A 12,541-nucleotide genomic window follows, 5' to 3' on the forward strand; every position below is an offset into this window, starting at 1 on the left:
TCTAGTTTACAAAATGGGGTCACTTGTGGGGGAACTCCAGTGTTTAGGCACACAGGGACTCTCCAAACGCGACATGGCAAGCGCTAAATATTCCAGCATATTTTCCATTCAAAAAGTCAAATGGCCCTCCTTCCCTTCTGAGCCCTGCCATGCACCCAAACAGTGGTTTATGACCACATATGAGGTATCGGTGTACTCAGGAGAAATTGCCCAACAAACTTTGAGATCCATTTTATCTTGTTGCCCATGTGAAAATGAAAAAAATGATGCTAAAAGAAAATTTGTGTTGGAAAAATTAAAATGTCCATTTTTTCCTTCCACGTTGCTTTAGTTCCTGTGAAGCACCTGAAGGGTTAATAATCTTCTAGAATGTAGTTTTGAGTAGCTTGAGGGGTGCAGTTCTTAGAATGGTGTCACTTTTAGGTATATTCTGCCATATAGACCCCTCAAAGTGACTTGATATGTGAGGTGGTCCCAAAAAAAAATGGTTTTGTAAATTTCGTGGTAGAAATGAGAAATCGCTGGTCAACTTTTAACCCTTATAACTTCCTAACAAAAAGAAAAATTGTTTCCAAAATTGTGCTGATGTAAAGTAGACATGTGGGAAATGTTATTTAGTAACTATTTTGTGTCACATAACTCTCTGGTTTAACAGAATAAAAATTCAAAATTTGAAAATTGCGAAATTTTCGCCAAATTTCTAATTTTTTCACAAATAAACGCAAAAATTATCGACCTAAATTTACCACTAACATGAAGCCCAATATGTCACGAAGAAACAATCTCAGAATCGCTAGGATGCGTTGAAGCGTTCCTGAGTTATTACCTCATAAAGGGACACTGGTCAGAATTGCAAAAAATGGCCAGGTCATTAAGGTCAAAATAGGCTGGGTCATGAAGGGGTTAAGAAAAAAATAGTTACCATTTGTGTCTACAGTTGTTGTGCAAACCTATGTATTTTTCATGGGTGCAGATTAGGCCGGTTTCACATTAGCGCTTTTTCAGCGCACGCACGGCCGGGGGTAGCTCCGCCCCCGAGCCGGCTCTCTGCCCGGCGTGCCCGCCCCTTGCTTGTAGCGCCGCCTACTAGCGGACAGCGGCGCCTGCGATCGGCGCACCCTATCTTTAGCATAGGGTGCGCAGATCGTGCGCAGGCCGTGCGCTAGTTGCGCTTTGACCTGCGCTGCGCACTTTTGACGGTGCGCCGTGCGCGCCAAAATCCGAAAAGTTTGATTTTGGCGCGCACGGCGCACCGTCAAAAGTGCGCAGCGCAGGTCAAAGCGCAACTAGCGCACGGCCTGCGCACGATCTGCGCACCCTATGCTAAAGATAGGGTGCACCGATCGCAGGCGCCGCTGTGCGCTAGGAGGCGGCGCTACAAGGAAGGGGCGGGCACGCCGGGCAGAGAGCCGGCTCGGGGGCGGAGCTACCCCCGGCCGTGCGTGCGCTTAAAAAGCGCGAATGTGAAACCAGCCTTAGCAAACCCTGTATATTCATATGACATATGCTGAAATACTTTCTTTGCTTTTTTCTTTTTAATGCATTGGAACAATTAAAAATAAATGCTAAAATATAAACTCTCTTTTAATCATTTTCTTCCACAAAGTACAGTCTGTTGTGACTTTTTCCACGATAGAGATGTGATAAGAGTGTATTTACATGGGTGGGTAGTGAGACAAAACTGCATACCTTTCACAGTTAATTAACACTTTTTTTGCAATGGGCGTTTTAGCTGTATACCTTTTTACTGGTTATACATGTAAAGAAAAATTTCACTTGTAAAATTCTGAGATTAAAAACTGTATAAAATATGTTTTTAACCATGTGGTTCACTACCAGCATAAGTGACTATGCCCTAGCTTTAGAATACTGCACTCTGTGTTCAAGAATATAGTGATTATATGGGCAAGAATATAACTAATGCAGTAATGTTTCCTAGTTTCCCACATAAAAGGATATATCTACTGTGATATTCACCCTCTATATAAGACTATATCTACTATAATACTGCCTCCTCTGTACAGGAATATAACTACTATAATACTGCCCCTATGTACAAGAATATAACTACTATAATACTGCCCCTATGTACAAAAATATAACTACTATAATACTGCCTCTATGTACAATAATATAACTACTATAATACTGCCCCTATGTACAATAATATAACTACTATAATACTGTCCCTATGTACGAGAATATAACTACTATAATACTGCCTCTATGTACAAGAATATAACTACTATAATACTGCTCCTAGGTACAAGAATATAACTACTATAATACTGCCCCCTATGTACAAGAATATAACTACTATAATACTGCTCCTAGGTACGAGAATATAACTACTATAATACTGTCCCTATGTGCAAGAATATAATTACTATAATACTGCCCCTATGTACAAGAATATAACTACTATAATACTGCCCCTATGTACAAGAATATAACTACTATAATACTGCCCCTATGTACAAGAATATAACTACTATAATACTGCTCCTATATACAAGAATATAACTACTATAATACTGTCCCTATGTACAAGAATATAACTACTATAATACTGCCTCTGTGTACAAGAATATAACTACTATAATACTGCCCCTATGTACAAGAATATAACTACTATAATACTGCTCCTATGTACAAGAATATAAGTACTAATATCACTGCTCCTGTGTACAAGAATATAACTACTATAATACTGCCCCTATGAACAAGAATATAACTACTATAATACTGCTCCTATATACAAGAATATAACTACTATAATACTGCTCCTATGTACAAGAATATAACTACTATAATACTGCCTCTATTTACAAGAATATAACTACTATAATACTGCCTCTGTGTACAAGAATATAACTACTATAATACTGCCCCTATGTACAAGAATATAACTACTATAATACTGCTCCTATGTACAAGAATATAAGTACTAATATCACTGCTCCTGTGTACAAGAATATAACTACTATAATACTGCCCCTATGTACAAGAATATATCTACTATAATACTGCTCCTATATACAAGAATATAACTACTATAATACTGCTCCTATGTACAAGAATATAACTACTATAATACTGTCCCTATGTACAAGAATATAACTACTATAATACTGCCTCTATGTACAAGAATATAACTACTATAATACTGCCCCTATGTACAAGAATACAACTACTATAATACTGCCCCATGTACAAGAATACAACTACTATAATACTGCCCCCTATGTACAAGAATATAACTACTATAATAATGCCCCTATGTACAAGAATACAACTACTATAATACTGCCCCATGTACAAGAATATAACTACTATAATACTGCTCCTATGTACAAGAATATACAGTTGTGCTCAAAAGTTTACATACACCAGCAGAATTGTTGCTTTTTTGGCCTTTTTCCAGAGAATATGAATGATAACACCAAAACTTTTTCTCCACTCATGGTTAGTGATTGGGTGAAGCCATTAATTCAAACTACTGTGTTTTCTCTTTTTAAATCATGACAACCCAAAACATCCAAATGACCCTGATCAAAAGTTTACATCCCCCATTTCTTAATACCGTGTATTGCCCCCTCTAAAATCAATGACAGCTTGAAGTCTTTTGTGTTAGTTGTGGATGAGGTTGTTTCTTTTCTCAGATGGTAAAGCTGCCTACTCTTCTTGGCAAAATGCCTCCAGTTCCTGTAAATTCCTGGGCTGTCTAGCATGAACTGAGCACTTGAGAACTCTCCAGAGTGGCTCAATGGTGTTAAAAACAGGGTGGCACATGTTAAGGAGCCAAGACTCCTAAACCCTTCATCCAATTATAATGTGGATACCCTCAAATGAAAGCTGAAAGTCTGAACTTCAACTCCATCTGAATTGCTTTGTTTAAAATTCATAGTGGTAATGTCTAGAACCAAAATTAGAAAAATGTTGTCTCTGTCCAAATATATATGGACCTAACTGTATATACATAGAGAATTACTCTATGTAAAAGCTCATGTTAAAATCACATAGCAATCGCATGGCATTCATGTAAATCAGATGCTAGGTGTGAAAAATCGATTGTACTCACATGAAAACCGCATGGCACTTGCATGACACTAGTTAGGGCTCGTACAGTGATGGGTACACATGCACTGCCCTTATGCCATTCAAAAATGTGTGAGCAAATGTGAAAAATTCAGGCAGCAAAGTACAAGACCTAACAATCAAGTGTATTCACTGCATGTATAAGTAAGTCCAAGCATGGGCATATTGGTGATAAGAATCAGGATCGTGGGCAAAGTGTTCACTCAGGACAAATAATACATTTTTTTTTGTTACCATAGTACTGTGTGTAAATGCAGCAGAAAGAAATGTAGGAAGGTGTAGCATGGTGGACAGGTGTATACAGAGATCAAAAAGTGTAGAATTTTACTCCAGAAGAAACAAACAATAAATGTGTGTAGACAGGTATGGTATAGGGCTTGTCTCGGAGATGTTTTTCTCAATTTGTCGCCCATCTGTCCCGCACATCTACCCATGTGTAAAGTTCTGCAATGCTTTTACTGACTTTAATTATTCATCGTGGATTTTGGTGCATTACATGTCTTCCTCATAATTGAGTCCCCCATGTTTTCAATTATGGAGCTCAGCACCTACTTGTTGTTTTTATAACTTTTCGTCCCCCATGTAGAGAATCTACAGCAGATGCCTAAATGTTTAATACAGTAATGCATCTACAGTTATGTCTGCCAGCAAACAGGAATCCGGCCGCTGCTGTATGGAGAGGTCGTCGAAACGCTGCGAGAGAAAGCGAGCGGCACAGATTGCTACCGCTATACCATGCAAGGAGCCGCTTCTAAATATATTAAAATGCCCTGGAGAAAGCAGGATTTTTTTGGCAGACATTTTAAGCTTGACTAAGGCTACTTTCACACATCAGTTTTTGTGCATCAGGCACGATGCGGCGAAAAGTGTAAAAACCGGATCCGGCGCCTGTTGCCACCGGATCCGGTTTTTTCCCCATAGAGTTTCATTATCGCCGCATCGCGCCTGATGCCTATGCGGCGTATCCGGTTTTTGCCAGATCCGGCAAAAACAGCCGGTCCGGCGTCTGGAAAAAACGTTCTCTGCAACGTTTTTTCTCAGCGCCGGACCGGCTTTTTCCACAGCGCATGCCCGGACTCTGTGAATGTTAACCCCACAAGTGCCCGGTGAGAGAGAGAGAGATCTCTCTCTGTCACCCAGACACTTGTGAGAGATCTCTCTCGCCGGGCACTTGTGGGGTTAACACTCACAGTGTCTGGGTGAGAGAGAGAGAACTCTCTGTGGGGTTAACCCCACAAGTGCCCGGCAAGAGAGAGATTCTCTCGCCCGGACACTGAGTGTTAACCCCACATGTCTCTCTCTCTCTCCAACCCCCTCTCCTCTCCCCTCCCCTCTCCTCTCCCCTCCCCTCTCCTCTCCTACCCTCCCCTCACCTCCCTTTCAGCAGCTGTCTCTCTCAGCGGCTGTCTCTGTCCACCTCCTGCTGCGGCTCCTTTAAATCACGTCCGAGCCGTATCAGACGCTGCACACACATCCGGTGTCACGGCTGCAGGCCGGATCCGGCAGCCCGGCTTTTCGCCGCACGCCACCGGACCCCACACACCGGATGTGTGAAAGTAGCCTAATTTTGCTCTTTTCATAGCCACATGTCTAATGTTTAACTGTACTAAAGTTTCCGAATATTACATTGTACTAATGTGAAGCGCAAGAAAACTCTGATAATCTCATGACAGATGACTGGGCATTCTGAATGACTGGATCGTTCTCATTCCTATTACTTGCATAAAATATCACTCGTGATAATAGTTCTCTATATTTCACCCCAGGGACGACTATCAAGGGTAGAACCACTGAGAGTAAATAACCAAAAAGGGTTTTTATAAGGGTGGTATATACTTTTGCAAGTAGTTTGTTTACTTCAATTCATCTAAAAGAAATTTAAAAAAATAAAAAAAGTAAAGGAACTCTAAGATGACTAAAAAATTCCTACTATTTTCTGTATACAGTTACTCAGCAGACCTATGTATTTCCATGGCAGCAGACTACAACTACTGTGTAGTCTGAACCTGCAGTTATGTATTGGGCTACTGTGTGCAAATTACTTGCAAGCAAAAGGAACGGAGGGGATAGATGGACACCTTACTGCAGTTACCCCTAGAGAATCTTGGGTTTAATGTACATCATGGGTGGGGAACCTCAGGCCCATGAGCCATGTATGACCCTTGATGACCTTTTATTGGCCCCCCGAGCAGATTCCCGGGGATGACAGTGTTTGGGCTGGCAGATGTATTTTGCCGGCCGCCTGCCCATTAATTCTTCTTGCTTTGTGAGTATACACATGTAGTGTTCACTACTGAACGCTGAATCGCGTGCCATGAAAGATTACGTCCTGACACCAGTGCCAGCGTCAGGATGTACCTTGTGGGCGGAGTTAGGGCACAATTTCTACGGCCCCCGAGGGATGGTATAAATATCCAAATGGCCCTTGGCAGAAAAAAAAAGATTCCCCCACCCTGGTTTACATGGAAGTTGTAGGTACCAAATATTTGACTTTTAAGAGTAGGGCTATATTGTGAATTGCGTCGTGGTGCAATCAAAGGTCATTCAGTGCCGCTACATCACAGTGCTAAGCAAGTGAATTGGGTGCATTGGGACACCTAAATCACAAAAAATCAGATTTGGATGGATGTTGTATGACTTGCTAGTCGCGGTAGAATACGTGTCGCAATGCGATCATTTCACTTGTATAGCACTGCTGTGTAGCAGTGGTACCGAGCAAACTTTGATCACAGGACTGCTGTCGCGGCCAAAGTTGCCATGTAGTTCTAGCCTTAACGAGATTGTTTGAAAAATTGCTATTTTTCTTTTATTGTTAATGCATTGCAGCCAAATCTGTTGCAGTATTGTGCACACCATTTACGGTCATATATTATTTGTGGTAGTATCAATATAATGAATATAGCATGGCCACTGTGCGTGTGATACTCACACATCTTCTCTCCCCTTCAGGCTGCATCATTACCGTGTCTGGCCGTATGACATTCACCAGTAACAAGTCCATGGAGATCGAAGTGTTTGTGGACGCAGACACCCTAGTTGGTGATACTCAGGAGCGATACAGGGCAGTCAGCGCTTTCTTCACTTATGTCTCTCTCAGCAAGGAGGCAAAACCTCTGCCTGTTCCTCAGATTGTGGTGAGTGCAATGTCCTATTTCTAGTCTCCTAGTCTCCTCCGCTTCTTAGGAAACTTGCACAGCAACCAGTAAGTACGTCATCCATTACTGCCACTGAGTGTTATCACCAAGTTCCTCTAGACTTCCTCTAGTTCCAGTGACTATCACTGTTATGGGGCTCTGTGACTGTCATTGTTATGGGGGCTCCGTAATTGTCAATGATATGCCCTTGGTGACTATCACTGTTAGGCCGGGATCACACATGCGAGAAACTCGGACGAGTCTCGCATCTTAATACCCGGCACGGCTGCTGGCACTCGGGAGCGTGCAGCTGCATTGAAATAAATACAGCCGCACGCTCCGCTCCCGAGTGCCGGTGGCAGTGCCGGGTATTAAGATGCAAGACTCGTCCGAGTTTCTCGCATGTGTGATCCCGGCCTTATCGGGGCTCTGTGACAGCCACTGTAATAGAGTGTGAGGAGCACTGTGGCTGTCACTATTTTTCTCTTACAGACCTCTCTGGCTTATATTGGGGTCTTCTGCGTTCGGCTGAGGTGTTCTGTATTTTAACAGGTACAAAAGCACAGATAGAATTTGTGTTTGAAGCTCTATATAGAGAAGCTATCAGCAGAAACTGAGCTTTGCTTCAATCAGGTTTTGTCTTGCATGTATTTCTTTTAAATTGGCAATGTATTATTTATTTTTTTCATACCCCAATATTTATTTAAAAACAAAATTAGTTATCTTGCAATTTTCACACCATCCACTAGGGCATATTCACACAAATACTTGCTGTCCTTTCAGGAAGAGTTTTCAGGAGTTTCCTTATCAGTGGCAGGATTGCAATGAGAGGTAACAACCCAATGCATAGCTGATAATATCAGATCCACCTATCACAATAGGCGATGTCACAGCTGACCTGCTCCTCCTCCAGTATAATGACTTGTGAAACCTCTATATTCAGTAGATGACACAGGATCGATATCACAATAGGCAATGTCACAGTTCACCTCTTCCTGCTGTATAATGACTGATAAAACTCTCTATATTCAGTACATGACACAGGATCCATCAATCAGAATAGGCAGTGTCACAGTTCCCTTCCTCCTCCTCCTGTACAATGACTGCTAAAACCTCTATATTTAGTAGATGACACAACCAATCACAATAGGCGATATCACAGCTCACCTCCTCCTCCTGTACAATGACTGATAAAACCTCTATATTTAGTAGATGACACAGGATCTACCAATCACAATAGGCGATATCACAGCTCACCTCCTCCTCCTGTACAATGACCGATAAAACCTCTATATTTAGTAGATGACACAGGATCTACCAATCACAATAGGCGATATCACAGCTCACGTCCGCCTTCTGTATAATGACTGATAACACCTCTATATAAAGCAGATAACATAGGACCCACCAATCACAGTAGTTGATGTCACAGCTCCCCCTGCTCTTCCTCCTTTCACGATCGCCTCTTCACATGCTCAATAGACCTCTCAATATAAAAGATGGAATCAAGGTCTGACAACTGTGGATTTCCTGAAACAAAAGAAGTTAGTCTGTGTTTTATTTTGTGCGCATATGTAACGGTGCCCAGGGTGGTAGCAATAGGCAAGTGTCATGTGTCTGACACCCCGACACGTTACAGAGAATTGTGGGTCCTGGCTGGGTGTTAGTGTTGTGAGGGTCTTGTGCCTCTGCAGGCCGTCGGTAGCCGATGGTGTTGGCTGGCCAGGACCTGAAGTAGACTTCCATGCAGACATTGGAACTTTACTGAACTAATAAGGGTTATATATTAGGGATACTGAGTACACAGGCTTAAGCACGTTTCATTCACAGGAAGAAGCCTTTTTCACAGACACCGTTTCCTTCCACTGCAGGTATAGCACACTGTTTTTCACTACTTCGTCACAGCCTATCTTGTTGCGATAGTACAGTTCAGAGAGTTTCTCTACACCCGTTCAGCGTCTCCGCGCCCTGTCACTATGGATGCCCCGCATCCACCGTTCGGGACCCTCACTAGTCCCACAGTCTGTCCTCTTTAAGTCCATACCTTCAGCATTTATCAAGCTCAGGGTTTCTCGTGACACATTGTCCAATCCAAGGACCCCTTTAAGGTGGAAGTCCACTCTTGTTTCTTCGGCCAACTCCTGTCTCCTTCTAGCTGTGGATCACCCTTTGGCAGCAATGCACACTTCTTGCTTCTTACTGACTCTATTCAGAAAGTAATCTGCCTTCTTTGGCACTATCCCCTCCCTTCAGGCTATTCCCAAACATTAAATCTATCCTAACGCTCCCTGTCTCTGCCAGTTATCTGTGGTTGGGCAGACTACAGCTCCATGCTAACCATGTAAAACATCTCTATACACTAAACCTATTACACATATAATGCTTACCCTATACGAACACATCCTGTACTGTACATTGCTTACAATACTATATACATTACATTGGCAAACATCTTACACTGCACATGACACAAGATGTACACAAGATGCAGGACATTATTCAGATTACACATCGCATTTTACACAGCACTGATGTCTTCAAGGGGGAGCAGTGCAAAATGTCCATCTCCTTACACAAGTATTACCTGAGCTTTATGAGGCACTGTGGCTGTCACTGTTATGAACAGTTACGCAAGTTGATGATGAAATAATCTCTAAAAGGTGTAAAGTTACAGATAGCACATTTCCTTTATATTTAAGGCAAAATATTTATATATATATATTCGTCTTTTACATTGTAAAAATTACAGAAAGGAAAATGGGTGGATGCAAAAAGTTTTGACACCCTGCATGGTTAGTACCTAGCAGAACCCGCTTTTGCAAGTATCACCGCTTGTATTTTCGTAGACAGCCAAGAGACTTTCATTTCTTGTTTAAGGGATTTTCAGCCATTCTTCCTTGGAAAATTCTTCCAGTTCTGTGAGATTCCTGGGTTGTCTTGCATGTTCTGCTATTTTTAAGGTGTAGCCACACATTTCAATGACGTTCAGATCAGGGGACTGTGAGGACCATTGCAAAACCTTCAGCTTGCGCCTTTTGAGGTCGTCTATTGTGGATTTTGACGTGTGTTCAGGATCATTATCCATTTGTAGAAGCCATCCTCTTCTCAACTTCAGGTTTTTTACAGATGGTGTTATGTCTGCATCAAGAATATGTTGAAATTTCATTAAATCTATTCTTCTCTTTACCAGTGAAATGTTCCTCATGCCATTGGCTAATTGACTGTTGGCGAGATGTTCTTTTCCTGAAATTCTGTGCCTTTCTTTATCCACACATACCTTTGATCATTGTGGCCAAAGAGTTCTATTTTAACTTCCTCAGTCCACAGGACATGTTTCCTAAATGCATCATGCTTGTATAGATGTTCTTTTGCATACTTCTGACACTGAATTTTATGGGGATAATGCAGGAGAGGTTTTATTCTGAGGTCTCTTCCATGAAAGCCCTATTTGTGCAGGTGTCTCTGAACAGTAGAACAATGTACTTTAACTCCAGAGTCTGCTAAATCTTTCGGAAGGTCTTTTGCAGTCAAGTTGGTTCTGATTTGCCTCTCTAGCAATCCTACGAGCAGCTCTCACTGATATTTTGCTTGGTTTACCAGACCTTATCTTGACCTCCACTATTCTTGGTAACTGCCATTTTTTAATTACATTTTGAACTGAGAAAAGAGCAACTTGAAAACTCTTTGCTATCTTCTAGTAGCTGTCTCCTGCTTTGTGGGCCTCCACCATTTTCATTTTCAGAGTACTAGGCCGCTGCTTAGAAGAACCCATGGCTGCAGTTTTTTGGCACAAGGTTAGAGGAGGCTGGGTTTTTATAAAGTTGGAAAATTTGCATTACCTGGTCTTTCCTAATCATGATAGTGAACAAGTCATAACCCTAACAGGCTAATTAAGATCTGAAAGCTTGGTCAAAGTTATCTGAGCTCACAAATCTCCAAGGTGCCTAATTTTTTACATCGACCCATTTTCCTTTTTGTAATTTTTTGAATGTAAAAAAATGACAATATATATTTATTTTGCCTAAAATGCAAAGGAAATGTGTAATCTTTAACTTTAGACCTTTTAGAGATCATTTCATCTTCAACTTGCTTAAGTGTCCACAATAACAATAATTTTGACCAGGGTGTCCAAACTTTTACATGCCACTGTAAAAAATTGTTTACCTCATCACTTGACAAAAGTAGACCGGTACAAATCTGATATTGACCCTTACGGTAGATAAAAGGACAACGGTGTCATGTCACCAACCGTTCCCAAATAAAGCTTACAATTGGCTAAAACCAAACATGATAAAAACATCAGCTGAAGAACCAGTGTACTGTTTTTTGTTTTAGAGGACATGTCCTTTAAGAAACGTCTTACTTTCTTTCCGTTCCAGAGGTAGAATCTTTCTGCAGTTCTCGTCTTTTGCGTTTGATAAACAATGACAGATACATGCCGGGATCCTACATGTATTTTTATAAGACAGAAGAACTTACAATGCAAACATACCCGGGCTATAAATACATGACTGTGAGCTTCATTAAAATTCATCCAACATAACATAGAATCCCTCAGGCCTTCATAACAAGGACACAGCTCATAAATCAGTGGTAGACTCCGCTCTCCACCAATACAATAAATAATCGATGACAAAGTGCTGGAGTAGACATTAGTAGCATAATTGGGAACTATTAATATGCTTTTCACTTCAGAAGAATAATCTGAGAATGGAGTCATTTCAGGAAATACACTATATAGACAAAAGTATTGCCCCCCCCCCCCCCAACATTACATCTACAAAGCCTCTCTGACCTCCCAGTGTAAATTCATCTGCATTAATATGGAGTTGGTACCTTTGTAGATATAGTAGCTCCCGCTCTTCTGGGGAGGCTTTCCATAAATCTTTGGAGGCGGCTGTGGGATTTTTTGCCCCTTCATCCAGAAGTGCTTTTATGAGGTCAGACACTGATATTGGGAAGAGGTCGGTTTCACAATCTCCGCTCTAGTTCTTCTCAAAGGTGATGGATGGAGCTGAAGACTGGGCTATGTGCAGCCGGTCATGCTCTTTCACACCAAGCTCCACTGACCATACTTTTATGGGCACTGTTTTGTACACTAGGCACCATCATGGGGAACAGAAAAGGGCCTTTTGTTAACTGTACCACACACTTGGAAGCTACAATTGTCCAAAATGTCCACTAAGGGTCCAGGTCAACCCCTGAAAAAGTAATCCCTCCATCAAACTTTACAGCTGGTGCAATGCAGCCAGGGTGAGTAATGTTCTCCTGGCATTCACCAAACCCAGACTCATCCCTCAGATGCCAGA

General features: G+C 41.6%; 1 protein-coding gene across 7 annotated transcripts in view; it reads left to right on the forward strand.

Moving 5' to 3' along the window:
- Window positions 1–12,541, forward strand: part of ACOT7 (acyl-CoA thioesterase 7) — a 313,478-nt gene that overhangs the window by 239,663 nt on the left and 61,274 nt on the right. For all 7 annotated transcript variants that reach the window (XM_073561759.1, XM_073561758.1, XM_073561756.1 and 4 more), the window contains one exon: window positions 7,048–7,232. In XM_073561759.1, the coding sequence (XP_073417860.1) occupies window positions 7,048–7,232 (185 nt within the window). The remainder of the gene's footprint in view (window positions 1–7,047; window positions 7,233–12,541) is intronic.

The sequence above is a fragment of the Dendrobates tinctorius genome, unplaced genomic scaffold (genome assembly GCF_039654945.1).
Source record: "Dendrobates tinctorius isolate UK_male_01 unplaced genomic scaffold, ASM3965494v1 ptg000326l, whole genome shotgun sequence".
NCBI classification, from domain to species: domain Eukaryota; kingdom Metazoa; phylum Chordata; class Amphibia; order Anura; family Dendrobatidae; genus Dendrobates; species Dendrobates tinctorius.